The 21,157-nt window shown below is 37.7% G+C and overlaps 2 protein-coding genes across 8 annotated transcripts in view; one reads left to right on the top strand and one right to left on the bottom strand.

The window, feature by feature from the left end:
• Positions 1–1,496: 1,496 nt before the first annotated feature.
• Positions 1,497–19,254, bottom strand: ODR4 (odr-4 GPCR localization factor homolog). 5 transcript variants are annotated; one of them, XM_082314641.1, is made up of 14 exons: positions 18,787–19,254; positions 17,857–17,991; positions 17,294–17,425; positions 16,809–16,904; positions 15,559–15,665; positions 14,790–14,826; positions 14,527–14,667; positions 13,786–13,881; positions 13,194–13,274; positions 11,695–11,823; positions 11,002–11,092; positions 9,173–9,358; positions 3,886–3,978; positions 1,497–2,673 (listed from the first exon to the last, which is right to left on the bottom strand). In XM_082314641.1, the coding sequence occupies exons 1-14, from the start codon at positions 19,111–19,113 to the stop codon at positions 2,606–2,608; spliced, it is 1,719 nt and encodes a 572-aa protein (XP_082170767.1). In that variant the 5' UTR covers positions 19,114–19,254; the 3' UTR covers positions 1,497–2,605. The 5 variants fall into 5 exon arrangements, with proteins under 5 accessions (XP_082170767.1, XP_082170768.1, XP_082170771.1 ...); XM_082314642.1 differs by having other exon boundaries at positions 13,194–13,259; XM_082314645.1 differs by having other exon boundaries at positions 18,783–18,917.
• A 134-nt stretch (positions 19,255–19,388) lies between these two features.
• The window catches only part of TPR (translocated promoter region, nuclear basket protein), a 41,424-nt gene continuing 39,655 nt past the window's right edge, over positions 19,389–21,157 (top strand). For all 3 annotated transcript variants that reach the window (XM_082313296.1, XM_082313295.1, XM_082313294.1), the window contains exons 1-2: positions 19,389–19,596; positions 20,984–21,088. In XM_082313296.1, the coding sequence (XP_082169422.1) occupies positions 19,446–19,596; positions 20,984–21,088 (256 nt within the window). In that variant the 5' untranslated portion in view covers positions 19,389–19,445. The remainder of the gene's footprint in view (positions 19,597–20,983; positions 21,089–21,157) is intronic.

Here is a 21,157-nt window from a genome sequence, read left to right as displayed (position 1 = left end):
AGCACAGAAAATAAGATTTCTGTAAAATTATTCCGTAACATCAATTTTAAAACTACACTTAGAAGAGCCAGATTTTCAGATGTGGAAGTCCCAACCACCCCTCTAGATTCTTACATATTAAAATAAAAATAAAAATAGATCTGCAGTCATGGATATGAGTTAACAACACTCCATTTCAGTCACAGTGGAGTTTTCACAAACTGAAAGCTTCCGAAGATTATATAGGTAGCAGGAAAAGGATATACCTATATGAAACCTGAGCAAAAGTTAAGCAGCAGGCAAGAAATAGACTTTTAAAAGGTTGCTTTCCTTTTTTCTTACACACCCCTTTTCATTTCTCTTAAAGAACTCATTTTCTTACGTTATCAATGGCTAGCAGTACAAAAAGGATGGGACAATAAAATTCCCTCTTGGTTAGTTCTGTAATTCTTTGACAAGCGAGAACCTGCTTTCTTCTACATCCACTATTTGCTCATGGCAGGATGACTGGAAGGCTCAATCTGTAGACACAGGTCAAATTACTCATTTTTCTATGACAGGGTTAAACTATTTTCTTATTGCACAGATGGTCGTTAAACGCGGTCTCCTAGACACCTGTATTAAAGCAGAAATCTCATCCAAAGCAACTTCTTTCTTTGCCTTCTTCCAACATCAAATTGGAAAATTAGACTTCCACAGATCCTTGATACCTAGTTACTTATAAGCTGAAGGACTAATTTGACAGTCTGTAGTAACACCATAAAGAAAAGGATCATTTACTGAACATTGAATAATCTTGCAGGGTGGGGGAGAAAAACAGAGTGCTTTGCTAGGGGTTCCATGGAATAATACCTCCAAACAACCTCTACTTTTTACATCACAGGTGCTAAACAAGAAGAACTATTGGAAGAGTATTTCATGATGATTTTCTTCTCTGGTGTAAGATATTTAGCATCTCAAATGTTGTACTTCACTTCTATGGCTGAGTTTCGAGTAACAGGCAACTACAGAATAACCATTTTGTATTTTACCTCCAAAAGCATCACCACCACGACCCCCCAGAAAAAGAAAAAAAAAAAAAAAAAAAAACAAAAACAAGAGAGGGAAAAGACAAACTTCTTTCTTCTCATTACTCCCCTGCTCCTCCTTCTAATAGAGACTTTAGCAGAGCAATTTTTAAACCAACCATCTTTTGAAGAACATTACAAAATTAATCTCATTCTCTGGATAGCACTCAACCTCCCCCAGAATCAACTGCTTCTGCATAATGCCATGTTGCTTATTGATTCCACCCATTTGCACAGAATAACATGCATCCATAAAGCATGCAGCAGCTGAAAACAGTGCCTCCATGACAACATTCACTTTCCTCTGAGAGGCCCTACTTGAGCAATACCGAGCACAAAAGATCAACACTGTGTTCCAAAATATAGTTACAATACTAAAAGCAGATCTTTTTCCAAACACGTAAAAACAGAATACACAGAGGAGGCATTTTAAGACATCTTTCTCATCGTTGCCTTTTATTAACAGTATCCCAGTACATCCTTGATTATGCTTTAGAACTGAAGTGTTTATAAGTTTTCTTAGTGTTCCAGTGCCTTCATACAAAAAAGAAATTTGCAGTGGTATTAAAATGCCCTAAAATCTGGAATTCTTTTCTGTTGTAGTTCAGATTCAAGTAAACATCATATTTCATATAAGAATTATCTTTATTAACCTTACTAGAATTTTTCCCTCCTTCCGCGCTCCTCATGGCAAGTAAACAGTAATGTTATCGCCTAATGTACCCAGGAGAATATCTCGTAATGGAAAGCTATCTGTTTATAGTCTAAAAAACCCTGATTAGCAAAAAATTTTGACAACTTGCTTGTATCTACAAGATAATCCACAAGGGCTGCCTAGATGTAGGTGTTGCTGAAATAGTCAATATTCCAAGAGAATGATGATTGAATCAGAGCTGGACAGAGAAATCCTCAAGAGTTATTGAGGAAAAGGCAGCATATACGCATCTCAAAATTTCTATGCATTTTATTGATTTCTGAGTTCTCCAGGTCTTGAACTAAGGTATCTACATGCTGAATTGGTCTAGTCTTGAAACTACTAGAAACTATTTGTATACCAATATAACCTAAAACAATGCATATGGTGAAATGTTGGCTTCATTAAATCTAGTTTTTCCCCAATTAACTTTAATGAAATGAGATTTTTCTTAGCAAAGGAACCCTTAAAGCAAGAATTGTCATATCAGGCAACTATGCTAGTCTTACCGATAGCCTGAAAAACACCAGTAGTAGCACTAACACAGCAAGTAGGAAGAAAATGAAGGCTCTACATTTGTTTAAGGGATCTTTCTAGAAAATACTACTATCATTCATTTATACAGAGTGACAGGGTTAGTTTCTTGTAAACTTGATTCACCTTCTACTTGATATTGTAATCACATGATTCTACTCCATATAGTAAGTGCATGCTGGAACAAGGTAACTGAACCTATCATTACAATTTATATTGCACATCTAACTGGTGATATTTAGGCAACAATTCTTAATTACTAATATATTAAACCCAGATGTCTCCATCTTGTAACTGGCCAATACTTTCATGAAGCTCCAGTTGCTTGAGTTTAATCACTGAAGTAATTGAAAGAGAAGATCGATGCAAAGACTGCAACAGCAGCTGCTATTACCACACCTAAAATAACAAAGGAAATGCATTCAGTGAGTGGGCAAGGGCAGCACAGTCATCAGCAGCTAGGGTGTGGAAGGCAGGGTCAAGGTGAATGACAAGCAGGAGGAAAAACATTAAGAGCCATCCCAAACACTATCTACCACTGCTAAACCTAAATCTAAAGCTACGATGTCAGACAATTAAATTATAAAAGCTCCACATGACATTTCTAATTAGAGCACGATCCTTCCAGAAATCAGTTGACCGCATACTTCTGTAGTACCTTAGCCATGTCCTGGCCCATAAAATAAGGCACTGACTCTGCACTACTGCTTAATTCTAGGAATCAGACTAGGAAAAGTAACGAAAATTTTAAACTTTAAGAAAAAAAAGCTATTAAGTTTTTTCTTTTCTGTGTAGCACTACATCGACTCTGTAAGTCTCTTTGTAGCACAACAGTCATTTTCCTATTGATTAACATACTTGTTACTGATGCAGTTGAGAAGACACACAAAAAACCCGAAAACATCTGAGTGATGATTCAAGGGGAAACATTTTTACATCCAAAGCAAACACATATTTACTGCTACTACTCTTTAATCGTCCAGTGACCATGTTCTACTTCTAAGAATTAACAGAAAACAAAAGTTACTGTTTTGTTGACTAAGTGTAACTGTATTTTAATACAAAAAGACAGTCAAAACTCACAGCAAAGAGAACTGTACTAAGTGCAGACAGGTATATGAGAGCTGGACGAAGGAGTATCATGGAGAAGTTGTATTTAAAAGAAGAGTTCTGTGACTGTTCAGGTGTTCCCTGAATTATTGAGGCTGACAATTAGCACCCAAGCCCATATGTATGTCAGCTTCAGAAGACTGGTGAGTCACTAGCCGATTTATGGATGCCTACTTGACAAAGCCATTCAACTCTTTTTTGTTTTTTAAAGTATGGAATTCTAGAAGTGGTGGCTCTCCAAAAAAGAAATAAAGCTACATGAGCCCTTTTTATTGACTGGTAGGCTGAATGAATGCAAACACTGGTTTTGTTCCAACAGCGGGCTGTGGTTCTTTCTTCCCCAGAAACACCGTGCACCTACAACACTGAAATGGGGACTCATTTGAGAAAAGTATTGTATTAATCTCATCAGTTTATTAATAATGCTGTGGAAGCTAATTGTACTGAAAGGGCCCATTATAGTTTCTGGATTGCCAGAGCAAAATCAGGGAAGTAACATACCCATATTTTGTTGAAGTTTCAACAGCAATGTTGCTTTTGTCACTTGTTTCTGTTGTGTGTCATCCATGTTGTCAGTAACTGGACAAATGTTAACTGCATGGAAATCAAGTGAAGAGTAAATACCAGGTGAAAAGCTAACAGTTGTGTTTTACAACTGAATTAACACAAAAGGCCAAGAACTTCATATCAACTTTGTAAAACACACGGACAGTAGAAAAAACAGTTTCTTGCAGTAGAAATGGTACAGCAGCAACAGCATCATACTAATCTACCTCTATCTGGCTGGAAGAGTAGAAATAAAGAGAAAAATTACATTTGGGAAGGAGTTCCTCTTCCAAAACTCATTTTCCACACCCTGCTTCCAGAGTAACATATCCAGCCCCCTTTACATAACCCGGGGAAAATCTGACTACTCTGAGAGGCAACCACCAAAATGAACCATTAATCACCTTCCAAGATCAAAGTTTTCCCTTCAAAGCCATTTGTCCAGAGTTCAGGCTACATGCAAAACCCACTGCCACTAAAAGAGTGAGCCCAGCATAATTTCCCTACCCAACAGCTATAAATGCTTTTTTTCAAAGCATAGAAATTCCTTTTTGAAGATACCCTAAAAATACGCTTTCAGAGCAGGCAGAAAGGACACATTCCCCTTTGGAACAATTACTAGATCCTTAGACTGCTCAGCCAGGATGCGAGAGAGCTTGACTCTATTTCCAGACTGATGGGATTCAAACCCATATCTATTTCCTTTCCAAACATTTCCCTAATCACTTCCCTAATCCGCCTTGTTAGAGAGAGGGACGAGAGAAAGAAGGGGATTAATCTTGACTCCTGCAGCTGAACTTGTTAATTTGCCCCACACAGAGCGAGCATGCTTTGGACTATGCAGTTCAGTGATAAGGCTACTTGATTGTGGTGGGCCAAAGGCTTTCAGTTTGCATTCTTGTTCCCAGGATAGTTTGCTAAGGCATTGCTTGTCAAAAGTTCTGATTACAGTTCAGTAGCTACTATTCCAGACATCTTCTGGACAAGTAAACAGTAGAGAAAGCGTTTGTGCTATTGCAGTGAGACCTGGATGTCTTCTGAAAGAACAGAACGGGCATGCTGAGATAAGAAAAAAAGATTAACAGATTTTTCTTGTTCAGAAGATGAAGAACAAAACCCCACAGCAGTACCAGATATCAAGTTTTAACAGTCCATGGAATACTGATCTAAATAAAAACAGATTTCCCATTTCCAGAGTGAGGTTGTCAATCACCTATAAATTACAAATTATAGAATTGAGTAACAAGGCACATCCCTTGTATGATTCATATGAAAATAATTCATGGAAAAGCACTTTCTCTATCATATCATTAGCTATGGGGGAAATGTATAATCTAGATGTGTGATCAGAAAGGTTGTTTCTGTCATCTAAGATGAGCCATGTGCATGACTGTCTTCAAAATCTTCTTAAGTCAAACTTGCACAGGATCTGTTGTTACACAAAAGCACTCAAACAGGACATTTAGGACCTGTCTTTAGCCATTTTTATCCCTGAACCCACTGACTTTGTATAGGATGTACTACAGCAGACCAATTAATAACTGTCCGATATGAAACTTAACAGGACAGCAAAATATATACACAGGCATACATAAGCATACATTAAGCATAAACATTGCTTTGAGATCTCTCTGCAAGCTGCACATACATGTAAAATAAAATTAAGGACACAACATTTCAATGCAAGGGGTGTTTTTTTGAAGAGAAATTATCACATATCTCTGAAGCCCACTGGTCCACAATGAGGGTGTAGTTTCATCATTATTTTTTCTGTGCAAAGGAAAACACATCTGCCTAAAATATGAGCAGAAATCCCCAACTAGAGTAAATGAATTATTAATTGTTGCAAGGTAGCTTTTTAAGTAAGTACCTTAACTAGCACAGTAAGAGCACAACATTCTCTCCAAACTACTTAATAGAGTGTTCAATTCCCTGAAATAACATACCACTTTTAGAGAAGCTGACCACATTTCTTGGGTCACCTCTGAAATCTAGATCCAGCAGGTTTCTTTCTGCTTTATTTTGATGAGCAAGTAGGATAGTTTGTGCCCTCTAAATTTATATTTCTTTGCACCTTCATCAGAACTGTTGCACTCTTCTGAAGGTAGCTTTTGAAGCTGCACATCAAGGCAGCAATGCTCGCTTGCTTGGGGCGGGAGGGGGGAAAGAAAGAAAAAAAGAAAAAAGAAAGAAGCACCCTTGAGCTATTTAGTTACCAAAGGCATTTATGCCATTAAGTTATGGGATTTGAACTTGCATTTGAAGCAGCTGTAGTACAAATCACACAGAGTTTTCAAAAGCAGATGCTTTCTAGTACCAACTATATGAGCACTTAATTCTTCAATTTGCTAACAAAGATTGGGAAGTGATTACCACTACTGAAGTCTTACTTATGTTTATCCACTCAGGGTATTTAACACACCACCACCAGCCCCTGCACCAAGGAGGAGCAGGGATTTAGTAAAGCCAGTCATAAATGCAGAGCTTTCAATTGCTTGCATTAGAGCACCAAATACTTTGAAACTACAGTGTTAGTGCTATTTATATCTTTCAATTATAAATAGGTCAGTTTTTACTTTCTATTTTCCATGTAACAATTTTAAAGTATGACCCAGTAGTGACCTCACTGGAGACCTGTACAAGGAATCAAGAGAATAAAACTAGGAGACAGCAGCAGAGGCCATACTAAGTAAGTATATAGAACTGACCTTCTCAAAATACCTTTATTTCATATGTTTTGACTAGAAGCTGCTTAAAAATAAATCTTTTGGCTATACTGATTAGATCCTCTTCTTCTCAAGTGCATATTTTAAACAGCAACAAAAAAAGAAACTATTTGAAATGCCTGCTCATGTTCTTGAATTTTAAACAATTCTTTTTATCAGCAAACTTTCCCCAGAACTTCACTATGGATAGCATTTCCAGTTAATTCAAGGTTGGTGCCTAAGACCACAGGAATTTTCATACAAACAGAAAGGCTGATGTCAAAATTCACTACAAACCAATTTTTATACCATTACTGAATATTAACCATTATTAATAAAGATAGCGCTAAGCTTTGAGAAACAACAAATGCTACCCAAATTGGAATGATGCATTGAAAAAGCCTTTATACAGGGGAAACCCCAAACTCTCATTATGTCACAAAAACATGTTTACAGCAATACTTAGACACTTCATACCAAAGTACCAATAAAAATCAAATTGCAAAATTAATGCTTTTTCTTACAACGCAGAACACTTTTCTTACACAGTGAACAGGTCTAATTTCTAAAACTGCCTTCCTGGCATTAATAAAAATGTATAACTAACTTGTGATTTTAATAAACCACAATTTAATAATGCCATAACAATAATTATCAGAGTTGAACAGCATTGTGCTGATAGCATTATTACTATCATCACTATTAATAGAACCTATTCTACGGACAAACTTTATGGTGTTCACTGGGACAAGGCTAGTCTCGGGTTTTTTTCCCCCCGAAATCCTCTATGTTTTTCCCTTTCCTCTGCTACGCACTTACTTTAATTTACATTTAAAAAAAAAAAAAAAAAAAAAAGAAGAAAATAAATCCCTCACACCTAACTCTATAACCAGCAAGCTACAAGAACACACAAACTCATTTTGTGAGCTACCTGGACATCATTTTACATGTATTAATGGCATCAAATCTTTGTGATGCATTGCTGTTAGTCTAATCATGCTTTCTTCCTACCTCCAGATCATACATCCTTACATAAGCAATAAAGCTAAAGTGAATCATCTTCTCTCTCCCTCCCACACTTATCTGCACTGCTACAACAATATTAATTTGCTTCCCTAAGTTACAGTAATTCCTTAAAGCTCAGTAATAATTAGCTTTAAGATTATTAAAGTTGCTCTTATAATGCAAGAGAGATTTTTATTGGCTTTCCTGGTTTTCTTGAGGTTCTTGAGCTGTGTACATCTTTTACTTCTCGAGATAATAAGTCAGATTCGCTTGTAACAGGTTTAGTTAAAACCTGGGAAAACTGATTAATTTAGAAAGATGTAAGAATTTATCGTTAGCTCTGAAATTAAGAAACTCAAAAAACCCTCCAAGTAAACAAGTAGGTCAAGTAGAATATCAGTAGTCACAGTTCACCCTAACAGCAAGCTCATGGCTACATTTTCCATTTTTTGTCCCTAAATACCAACATCAATAAGTGTCCAAAGTTCTTATATGAGAATTAGTGGGTTTTTTTTTTTTAAATTTAAATCATAAAACTATAACGTGTAGCTCATATTCACACTGATGGGGGAAAAAAGGGAAGAAAAGAAAGCTCTTCTATAAGATCACAGGAAGTATTACTAGATGCATTTCAACTACAGATTTGACTCCTACCTTGAAATCAAAGCTGTATGGGGAAACAAAAATAAATAAAAAAAAACAACAGGAAACAATATAAACCAGAAATAGTCAGAAAAAGAAAGTCAGTAACTAGATTATTGCAAAGTATCTGTATTAAAAGGAATATAACAGTCTCATAATCAGATCATAAACTTATAAGACATCCAGTAGAAAATGAAAAGCTCTCTCAATTTTCTTTCCATTTCGGGTGAATCACAAAACTTCAGTTTTGGGCACTGCATTTGATACATAAATTAAAACACTCAGAACCAAGAAAGGTACTTTGTATTTTTGAAAGAGTCAAGTTCTAGCATGAGAACTTCCTGAAAGACACATTAGACTATATACGTATTTTTTAATATTTAGTGAAAAAACAGTAATTTGACTAAAGCTCTCAACTTCTTATTCTAATTTATTCTAAGTAGTACCAGAACTACTCAGCTCTTAAACCAGCAAAGTTGAACAACTGAAAAAGTAACCAGAATATAAAGCTTTACAGGTTTTTCTTACAGTTTATTTGCCAATATAGGATCATCCTTAATTCATGTGCAGAGTAATGTAGGCAAATCTTGTTCAACTGAACTGTAGTTCATGAGCTGCAACCATGCTTGCACAAATAATGCAGTGAAAGAGCAAAATATTTGAAAGAAGAGAGAAAGAGAGGTCTGTTACAAGTCAAATACAAAAACTACAAGAACCCTTACCACTTTTCAGAAATATATTTAATTAGATTGCTATAAACCCTTAGAGCTTGATACGAAGTAAGCCAACGTAAAGCATATCCATATCTGGATAAAACTGGCCTATGCCATTAGTCAACATTTTTGCAATCCGTGATGCAGTCTATCCTGGTTCTTAGATATTGTACTTACCCGTGTTAATTTCTTCTGCTATATAGATATCTTCAGCTTGCACACATTGATCCAACATCTCAACAAAACGTTCTTGAATTTCTCCAGTGGCCTCATCACCAAACTTATAATCACTGAGCATCACACTGGATCCAGCAACAGGGACAAACAGTCTTTGAGGTAAGACGTGATATTCCCTCTCAAAATCTAAAAGAAAAGGGGGGGGGGGGGGAGGGAATAACATCCAAATAAAAGCCTTGCCAGTTATGATAAGATTCCTCATTAACCTCTGACCATAAGATAAAGCTATTGCAAAAGAACTGCTCAAGATTTCCATGTAAAAAATCCTGTTTTCAGGCACAGCGTGTTGAGTTATTACTGTTTTACGGAAGTTTTGGCTGCTATTATACTGATTTATGTTCTTACATTATTCTCTCCAGAAATACCCAATAGACCTCCAAAAAGATCATAAAATATTAAACAGACCTTTTTTCATGTTTAGAATGACTAGCAAAAGAACTCTGGGAAAGACTGCAGATAAGAGCATACACAGAACAGCATATGATTTCAACACGACAAAGGATTGCAAACACTTGGCTGCTTTATGCCATACTTAAAGCCACAAAGTACGTGTGCCACCTAAAGAGGAAATTGAAAACTGCATGCAATTGAAAACATCAAGTTTAAATAATGTAGGTAGGATAAAGTTGGCTAACATCAAAATGAACCACGTTATCCCAAAGTAAATGGTAATTCTGAATATGAATTGTTTTTCCTTACACAATCAACCTGCTTCCATTTCTTCTCTATTTTTTCTAAAATCGCTACCAAAGATAGTATATTTTAAAAGGCTTCCCTTTACATAAGATCTTCAAATTGATATTTCAATTAAATAATAATATTCGGGTTAAAAAAAAAAAAAAAAAAAAAACAACAACAACAAAAACCAAAACCAACACAACAACAAGAAGATAACTTGATACCATTGCACTGACCAAAAGAAGTTTAAAGAATCACCCAGCATGAGCTAGGAGATCTGGTCTCAGCATATACCCCCTTAGTTTTTAATATAATGATGATAGGAAGTTTTATTTTCATTAGATCAATTTGCATCGTGTTCTGGCCTCTGCATGGTACTCTGTTAAATTCAAGCTAATGCAATTATTCATGGTGCTGAAATAAGATCTACTTCTTTAAATGACACAAAGCTTGTAAAATAGTATTTGATGAAGAGAAATAAGTTCGGGGGCAGAGACAATGCAGATGACGTATTTGTATAGTTACTTAGGAAAAAAAATCAGGATACTTCTTCACATCATAATCACCACATACAATGCCATCTTTAATTTAATGGAGATGAACTATTGACCTTCAGAGCTCATGTCCACTAGCATTTGTAACACAGGTAACATAAGAAGAGCTGGTGCTTTGAATCCTACTAAGTTTTAGCATACTTCAATATTAATAGGAATACAATGGAGTGATTTAAAAAAAAAAAAAGAAAATTAAAAACATGCAAGTTACAGTTAGAACTTCAGCGAGACGAGTTTCAACTACAGAATTTTTAAAAATTACAAAATTTCCTATCAGTGAGAAAGAAGCTGAAATTGCATTCTGTGGTCATGAGAACTGAAGATAAACTTTGTGTGAAAGCTGTCATGCCAAAGAGCATATCTGAACTTGACAAAAATTCTCATGATTTAAGAAAAAGTCAAGGCTGCCAAACAGGAATTGTGCCATTTGCTTTTTATTCTGCTCTAACCATACTGGAACTTCAGTACACCAGCAGAATTTTCTACAAGAACCAAAATTCACTGCAAATGTAAGCTGTTTTTTCTCTGAATTCCTACTTTTTTTGTGAGGTCCTTCATTTATAATGAGATCTTCAAATAGTATTTCACAACGATCACTCAATGTGTTTATTATGTCTCTTTTCAAAGCCTGCAAGGACAAAGCAAAAACATCAGTAATAGAAAAGCCATTTGCAAAGCTTCTGACTACCAAGAAAACAAAAGAAGTCCCTCATAGGTTTAACCCATCTTGAAAGAATAGTTTTTCCAGAAAATAAAAACTCCAAAGAGAATTAAAAATAGTCCAATAAAGAGAAGCTAAGGTCAAAAGAATTAAAATAAAAAAAGAGAACAACAAAACAAAAATGAAAAGCTGAGGAAAATTTTAGTATTGTTAGAGTAAGAACTAACAACCTCTAGACATTACTATTAAAACCAAACAAAAATAATCACAAGGCATTGACTCAGTCAGGAAAAAAAAAATAATCACAGCCTAATCACTTTGACAATTTGTGCAAAGATTCATCAGAGAACACCCTTAGCAACAGAGGACATAACCTGCTAAAAGTGAAAAAGGAACTGAATCCATCACACATGCACACAGATGGTTTCTAAAACAATCCATATGTTCAAGGGGATGAATATTTTGACCCCAGTTTAGACCATGTCATTTTGGCAAAGAAAAATCAGTATGACAAATTTCATGTATTTCAGAAAAAAACAATTCTGATGCGCTAACAACCTTTTCACTACCTGAACAGCTTCTTTAACTTTTGGCTTGTTGTTATGTATGTAGGCTCTGCATTTCACAGCACCTTTGAGATTTATGGAAGCACTGCAGACCTGGACTGTAGCTGTTGATCTATGACTTGAACCCTGGGACTGAAAAATAAACACGTTTCAGTTTATCTTGTTACCAAAGCACTTGCAGAATGAGTAACAAAAAACAGAACTAGGAAATTAAAAGCATACCTTAAGATGTTTACATATAACCTGTTTTCCCCTCATAATTTCTCTCTCTAAGGTTATTTTTTTTAGTTTTGTTAGTTAACACTGAAACTCTCTCTCCTTTTCCATTCTGTAAAATGTATTTAGTTTTCCAGACATACTCTTTCTTGCAATTTAAATATTTGTGTGTGTAAGACTTCTAGAAGTTTTCAGGCAAGTGGCTTGGGGCTAATATTAATATTGCAATCTAGAAACCTTTTTAACATTATTTTTTTAAGTTATGAAGTTTGTATGTTTACCTACTTTTAGTAAGCATAACCTATGGTACCCTGAGAGTCATCCCATGAGTCAGTACTAAATTATAAATGTGGTCACATTTAAAATTCTATCAAATTGTTGCCTAGAAATATTCGTCCTAATTACAAAAACAATGAGTGTGCTGTATGAAGCACTCTAAGACAACACCTGGAAACACAGGGATGCATAACTTCCACATGAACTGCATAAACTACTTTTGACAAAATAAAAAGCTTTCCTTTCTCTAAGGCAATTAACCACTGGAACAATGTAACAACAAAAGAAGCAGAGATACTCATCAAGTCTTTAAAATGGCATTTTATACATTTCTATGAGTTTTGCTAAACATAGCTTCAGAGAAACCAGGAACTACCTGACAAAACCGGATGGCCTGTGCTGTGCAAGAAGCCTACAAAACAATGCCTGGACACATTTGGACTTTAGGACCTAGACTGTGGCACCTAATTCAGGGTTCAAGTCAGCATAACCTCTGGTAGAGAGGAAAATCCTGACACAGACCTGACAGCTCCAGATTATGATTCAGTTCACAGGATCTGTACCTTAATCCAAAACAAGTAACTGAGCTTCTGATGAAAGCATTCAAATAAACATCCACAGCTAGCCACGGCAAGCTGAAGCATGGGGGTGATTCTGAACTTCAGAACGATGCAAAGTCACCTTGAAATCAATGTATGCTGGTACATTCAGGTATCCTACTATCAAATGAATTAGTTTGCAAGACTTAATTTCCATAACCAGTTTTTCAAACTTTCCTTGCAGCTGTACTGTGCAATTCTTAGACAACACGCTTATCACAGCATGAGAACCTCCAAAGACATGAAATACACAGGTCTGTACACAGTTTCACAGTCAATATCCACGCGGGAATAAAAAGTCTTAGGACAAAGTAAGCTGGATTTCTAGACAATAATTCAGAATGTTCTCTTTTTTATTCTATTTTATAAGATAGCAGAGAGGTTATACTTTACAAACCACTAAACACTTACCAGCTGTGTCAGAACCTTGACATCAGAAAACTGAGTGCTGGATTGAGTATTTCCTCTTAACTTTTTCTGAGGGAAAAAATTCTGTGTGTCATGAAACAGGAACAAAATCTCCCTGAATCAAAGTATCCTCACTATGGTATAAAATGTGCCCTAGTTTACAGCTTTTCAGAGAGAAAAATGGCACACAGAAAACAGCCATGAGATTAAAATTACAAAACTAAAAGGAGAGATGAATGCATCAGCCAAACAATGTGTTTCCACTCTCTGTTAAACATTTAGACATACGTAGGTCTTAGAAATCTCATCACCTACATTCACATCTTACTCATGTTCTTTAATGAGGAGACAGCATACAGAAAATTTTTTAGTTGGACTTCACATATAATTATTGCATTCATGTTGCCAGAAGAAGAAGAGGCAATTTGCAGCAGTGAAGATGGGAACACAAGCAGTCCTGCATTATTAGTTACTCGAAATAGGCCAACTAGATCAACAAATGTTGTACAGAAGACATCTCAGTCAATGCTTTATCACACTGGAGGTTCTAACTACACATCTATTAGAGTTCAATTCCTTGTTGTTCGGTACTCACCTGCCCTTCCAGTAGTTCTGTATCGTCATCTTTAACTTGTCCATTGATCAGAAAAACACTGTCTTCTATCTGTTTTGACCATCGATTTAATCCATTCTAAAAAAAAAAATGAAAACAAAAATCTCATAAGAAAGAGAAAAGAGAATTTCACTAAGAGTTGGACAATATCATGCTGAAAATTATAGAAACTTATGTTTCAATAGTTACTCAGAGAGTTTTGAAGTCTCTGAAAAATCTGTCCGCATGCTTTTTCCAAAGCTAAATCTTAAAATCAACATGTTCAGATTATGTCCATTAAGAAACAAGCATTTCAAAATATTTAAGTGCTACCCCAGGGATTTTATTTTTGTAGAGAGGGATGCAGCCTATTGAAAGTCAATTCATATTAAAGGCAACCCATACCCCTCTTCTAATTGGACGTAACCTTTACTAGGTGAAGCAGAAGAAACTTTAGTTGGAATAACCATGACAATTGCTAAATAATTTTGAGCAAAGGAAACTGCCAACAAGGAAACTGCCAACACTAAGTATGGCAGAAGAACAGCTATCAGCATTTTTGATACTATGAATGCTTCTCAGTAACTTGAAATTACATTTAAAAGAGGAATAACTGCCAAACATTCTCTGTTGATTAACCCTGCTCCTCTATTCACACTACTCAAATCTTTCTCTCTCATTTAATTTTCAACAGAAAAAGTAGTGTAGAAACCAACTACAAAACTGGTGCAGCTGGTTAGTTACCTTGGTATTCTTCTCCAAGTCATGGTTCGGTGAAGTAGCAAGAAGAGGAATGTGAATATTAACATTTACTGTGCAGTCCAAAGCTAACCAGGAAGCAGACAGAGCACTCTGATATTTCCAATCTGCTGGTTTAGCTGAACTCTGAGAGCAGAAATAAGCAATAAATCATCTATACAAAACACTGTATAACTCAGATTTTTTTTTTGAAACATTACTTCTCATACATTAAAAGCTGTATATGACATGCAGGATGACGGGCTTACCTTTGGATCTTGTACATCATAGGTTCGGCAAACTACTCTTTGCTACTTAAAGAAAAAGATCCAGTGGAAAGCAAAAAAAATTAATAAGAACAATTTGCAATTACTTTGTCCTTTATTTAACTTCTCTGTTGAGCTAATTTATGCTCTGAATAAAGTTCTCACCTTTCATTAGTGTAAAAAAGTGGAAAAACATTTGACTGTAAACTCCAACTATCATAGTGATGCTGTCCCATCTCTTACAAATATATTAAGATCAACAGGTATTCACAGGGAGAACCACCAATGCACTAATTTGCAATTTGTCCTCGTCTCTCTCACCTCTCTAAGGAAAAACGTTGCTTTCCCTCCTTGTATTATCTCATTATAAACAGACCCAGCATTCTTCTGCAGCACTAGTACTAGTACAGATCCCACGTGCCTGCTACTTCCCCACTTCCATTTAAGTATCATGGGTAAGAGCAAGCTCAAGAAGCTATACAGTATTTTAGATGTTTTCCTCAATTTATGCAGATCAAAACTGACTGGGGAAAGCATAATTTGATGCCACCACACACACAAACCTAACAGTAAGAAATGATGGAAATTTTGCAAGGATAAGAGGGTCTTACTCATGGCTAATCAGAAAACTCCATGATTTCAACTTACTGATCTCTGCCTATCTGAACTCAAACAACTTTCCCCTCCCAATTCATCATTTATTCAGAAATAACAACAGAAACAAGGTTGGGGGTAACAGTCTCAAGCAATAAAGCTTGCTCAAAAAGGATACTTCTTTGTAGAAGAACAAATTTGAAGAGCTGCTCTGTCCGAGACCTCCTCCTCAGCAGGTTTCCAGAGCCTTCTTTTAGTCAAGGACTTTTCCACTGAGAAGATTAGCTAAGGATGAAAAAGGTATTATGGCTTTTTCCACAAAAACAATACATTATAATTTCTGGAAAATAGTCTTGCACTAAAGTTCTAAGTCCAAGTGATATCATAATTATGTATAAACAGGATATATAGCTTACATGGCACCAAAATGACATGTTAAAAGAACATTCAACAAAGATTCATAGGCAACTACTCCAAAGTGAAAGTTGCTTGTGAACTCTTAATTCAGCTTCCTTCTAAACTGAAGTAAGCAACATACATTCATATATTCAACCTGTATGCTTTTCTCTCTACAAAAATATTGCGGCTTTATGCCTATCAGTTGAGGATCCGGAAAGACAGCTATGCAAAATAGCTAATAATTCAAAAAAACCAAATTTTAATTCAGTAATCATGGATGACCCAGACACAGCTCACCTTTTTTGTTCGCTACTTGTTTCAGTAATCACAACTGAGATGCAGTTGCATTACACTGCCAAAATTGAATCTTGGACCTTAGGCTTCAAAACCTACTCCCGTTTAAATCGCTTATCATGCTTACCTTATGAAAACAATAAAATGAACCTACATCTACAGAACAGAAATTAAATGTGGCACTAGATGCCCCAATACTGTAATAAAAATGCATTTTAAGTCTATCAGACAGTAGCACATTCTAAGTAGTTTTTAAATATAACCCCACACACCTAAGTCAAACACCACTAGCTCTACACAAGATATTCCTTTTAAAGGAATCAGAACTATAGATCTTTCACTACTGTAAACATCTCTAACCTGAACAATTCATTCAGACAAAAAAAGCTAACATGCTACCACTACTAACAATTGTGCCACAAGGATTTATCTTAATATAAACCTTGAAGATGTTTTCCTTAAGCTAGAATGTCCACTTTCAGTAAATACAGCAAGATTTGCTTTCCAGTAACAAACATCACAAGAAACAAAAAGTTAGCAAATACAAGCTGTGGTACAGTCCCACAGGACAGTGATTTCTGAGGTTTCAGTCTCAAAACCATACATCAAAGCAGAACATTTGTGCTTTTAGAAATAAAGCAACAAAACAACCATATATACTCAAGACAATGCCAGAAAATTATTCAGCTACACCCCTAAAGATAGTCCTGTCTTTCCACCAGGAAGTACGCTTACCTTGCGCAAAGCATTTTGACTATCTTTTGACAGTTCTGGAGTTGCAATAATAAATACACCAAGAACTAGTAAGCCTCCAGGAAGCATTCTAGAAACCTTAAAAATAGAAATGAACATGTATTAATAGAAATCAGAGATCTAGCAATCATGTAACTTGATATTTCAAAAATTTCTAATGAGACAAGTATGCATCAAGAGCAGAAATGAAATAAGCAAGACTGTTTTTCACTCATAGGTTCCTCTGAAATGTAGGAACACAGCACCTTGCAAATTTTCTCACTTTATTTCTGTCAAGTCTCTGTTTCATGACAAACTTTGAAAACAAGACAAATATTTTGGTATAAAATACCTGTGCCTAGCATAGTTAGGAACGTTCTTTTACTTTGAGAAAAAGACTTGAGATTACACAAGCAATGAGATAGTTTTTGTAAGTCTTATTTCCTTTCTGTTCCTCCCACCCCCTTCATTAACTCATACTGTGTCACCTGGCTGGCGTGTGTAGTTATCCATTCTTCATCAATGGATGCTAGTTTTGAAGGATTGATGTTGTCTTCCTTCTGCTCTTCCTTTGGAGGTGTTCGAACAGCCCGAATTACGTAATCTCTTTGCGGGGAACACTTTCAAAAACATTAACGTAAGCAAATACAACATGAGGTTGGTATCAAGTCTGAGAACATACTATGTAATATAGTAGCTGTAAGGTCTGCCTTATAGTAGGTATCATTAAACTCTACAGTAATCTGTTACAAAAATAATTCCTTCATGAATTTGCCTTTGCCTTAAAGCCTTGCTTAATGATAAGCTTTACCTTAAAATTTTTATTTCTTTTCTGTGTGTCATATCTTTCACAAAATGATTTTAAAAGTCTTGAGTAGTTGGTTGACACTGTGAACCCTTTACAGAAGTCCCTTCTGGTCATATTACCACCCTCCTGCACTACACAAGCTCAATGTGATGTTAATGAACTTATCCCAGACGATTAAGGCCAAGGGGGTTTTCCCCTATTAACATGAATGAACAGAACAGACTTCAAATATTTCACACTTACCTGCCCTATTAACAGGCCAGTGACATAAGGCTTTAATTTTGTGCTGAGGTCTGAAAGATACTGCCCAATAGCTTCTTCAACAAAGTAAGTTCTACCCATTGCTGTAGGTTTAAGACTCAGTACTGTAGTTTCAACCTACAAAACAAATAATGTGTAAAGGCAAAAAAAATACATATACTACACCAGTTACCTGACAATAGGAGTCTCACACAAAGATCCTGAATAGATTAATACTTTAACTGTCAACAAAGGTTAGTTAAGTAGCTTTATGATCTGCAAGTTTGTTTTTTTTAAATGAAAAACATAACTCTCAAAACTAATGGAAGAAGTATGTGACCCTTATTTGAAAGAAAACTATTTTAAATACATGCCACTGAAATGACATGGCAAGTCATGCAAGCAAATGCTAGGAAAAACATGTCTCCAAGCAACAATTTTTTGCTGCATCATGTTTCATCAGAGGCCAGAACGGAAGGTGCGCATTTTTGCATTCATATTCCTCTTTGAGGGACTTGCTAAATTCCACACTTGTACTTAAACGTGCTATGCACCATTTTCATTCTAATTCCTAAGGTACAGCATCCGTGGACTATCCAAAAGGCCATCTTTACAGCTCCCATCGGTAGCCATACAAATCCAGGACATAGGGACTGCCACAGACACTCCTCCCTTCCGTGCACAACTACTGTGAAAACGGCTTCATGCATTGAGGACTTTCACAAAAATTAACTATGAAAACGCTAAAGCCAAAGAGCACATGGTGAGGAAGCAGAGGGCATTCCGAGCCCTCGCAAAGGTGTCTCCTGGAGAAAGCTGCACAGGGATGGCGGAGCTGAAGCTCTGAACCGGAGCGAGGAGGAAGGCTGTCACCGACCTCACCCCAGCCCACACGGCCGTGCCAAAAGCAGCTCTGCACCCGCCTGTACCTACACTCGAGCTCCTCCCGCAGCTCGGCGGCCGCTCCCGCACAGCTCCCCCACCGCCTCGGGGCGCGGGCCACCCCCAGCGCTCCCCGCACCAGCCCGACGGGCGCGGCCACCGCTGAGTCCCCAAGCTCGGCCACCGCCGCCGCTGCCTCAGCCGAGCACTGAAGTGACCAATGCCCGCGTCACCGGCAGGCGCCGTTCGCGCCTCGGCACAGGGGGATGACGCACGCCAACCCAGACCCGAGCGCGGGAAAAAGGCGCGCAGAGCGAGAGCTCCGCGCCAGCACCGCCATGTTTTGAGTGGCGAAAGCGGTAACGCCTCCTCCTGCATCTCCCAGGCGCACAGGACGCCTTAGAAGGGCGAGCGGGTCGCGGCGAGCTTCGAGACGAAGGCTTCGAGACTCCTGTGTCGATATCAGCGGCTTTCACGCCTCAACCACCAACTATAGCCTCACTCAACATGGCGGAAAGAGTTGCGCTACCGGAAACGGAAGTGCTTGTAGGCGCGCAGCCGCGTTTCTTGAAAACTACACTTCCCATGATTCCTCGGGGCCCGGGCCACTCGCTCGCGCAAGCGGCATTGTGGCGCCTGCGCCGTTGGGCGCGTCGCGGCCGGTGGCGGTTAGGCCGGAAAGCGCAGCGGCCCGCTGGGGTGCTTCCAAGATGGCGGCTGTGCTGCAGCAGGTCCTGGAGCGGGCTGAGCTCTCCAAGCTGCCCAAGCCGGTGCAGGGGAAGCTGGAGCGCTTCCTGGCCGATCAGCAGAGCGAGATCGACGGGCTCCGAGCCAGGCATGAGCGCTTCAAGGTGGACAGTGGTGAGTTCGGGGAGGGGGCAGCTGGGAGAACGGGAATGGGGGAGTGGCGCAGAGGGGACGCGGCAGGCCCCGGGCTGCTTCGTGCGGAGGGGGCTGCGCTGCCCAAGGGCCGAGCGGTATCCGCTCGTCTTGGTGCTCGCCCAGAGGCAGCGGGCCGGCACCTCGGCTGCGGACGGGTGGGCTGGGGTCGGGCCGGGTGCCCCCTTTTCCGACGCGCTTTTAATGAGTAGCAATGTTGTGGTCCCCTCTGAAGAGAGGACTGAGGGAGGTAGGGCTGGGCTTGACGGGTCGTTGTTGTCTTCGAAACGCTTTCAGGGGGTGACCTGCGGCCCGTGAGATGGTTGTGTGCGTCCTCTGCCTGGGAAGGGGCCCTGAGGCGGGGGGCGTGTCCGGTGGTTGGGAAGGGTCCCTTCACTTGAGACCTGGTAGGGTTGTTTCTCTCACTTCTGCTTGGCAAGACGAGTCTGATTTTTTTTTTTTTTTTTTTTTTTGGCAAAGAACTATTCAGGGTTAAAACTGCATTCAAAATGGGCTTACAGAACAGCTTTTCATCAGATTGTTAACAAGCATTGATATGCTTCAGTTTGCTTTGATCCTTGTTGTGGAAGAGAAATTAATAAAGTGTGGTGTAAACTAAGGTAACCCACAGGTTTTAGCAGGTTAGTCTCTTTAAGGTCTGTTCTTCTCATGTGTGCCTGGAGGGGCAGCCAATATCTTTGAAACTGTAAGGTATGATAGGAAGCATAAGATAAATAAAAATCCCTCAGTACTTCTAAAGAAGCTCACTATGCCTGAGAGTGAGATTAGTTCTGTTTTTGCTAAGTATTTTTACTAAATATTTTAAATTAAGTTCTATGACACAGTTACTGTTTCAGATAACCAAAATTTAGATCTAATATTTTTCAGTGCTGTGGGATGTGCAGCATAGAGCACAAGAGTTCATTTTAAGAAGCATTCATCTAAATCAGATCTCTTGATACCTAGGGTTATGTGGATTTTATTGTATGTGTATAGAAATACGCTACAGGTAAAAGAAGTTTTAAGGTGGTGAGACCACACTGGATAATTGTGCTGATACAACATTCTCTAGCTACATCAAAAATGTTGAAAAACTATTAAAATTAGTTAGGCCATTATTTTATGGATGGTTTCTAGAAGCATATCACTTTCCATTTTAAACAATGTTAATACAATGTGGAAATGCATCTTTTTGCCTTCAAAAATACTTTTTTCTTCAAATTCTACTGTAGTCTATTTATTTTTAGATATTTTCTTTATAAATACCGTTCTTTATTAAAGATATCCATTAATAAGGATCCTTGGTAAAGGTAAGAAAGAAAAAGAAATGTTTATTAAGTGAAATTGAAATAACATTGTTATTTTGCAGAACAACAGTACTTTGAAGTAGAAAAGCGTCTGGCTCAAAGTCAGGAGAGACTTGTAAATGAGACACAAGAATGTCAAACTCTCCGTGAGGAGCTTAAAAAACTTCGTAAGTATAACTGCACGTTTTTAAGATTGGATAGGATATTCTTTCTTTAGTCTAATGTTATGCTGAAAT

This window comes from Platalea leucorodia (assembly GCF_965183815.1).
Source record: "Platalea leucorodia genome assembly, chromosome: 5".
Taxonomy (NCBI): Eukaryota; Metazoa; Chordata; class Aves; order Pelecaniformes; family Threskiornithidae; genus Platalea; species Platalea leucorodia.
Note: the sequence above shows the minus strand (reverse complement) of the source record. Positions and strands in the feature narration are given on the sequence as shown.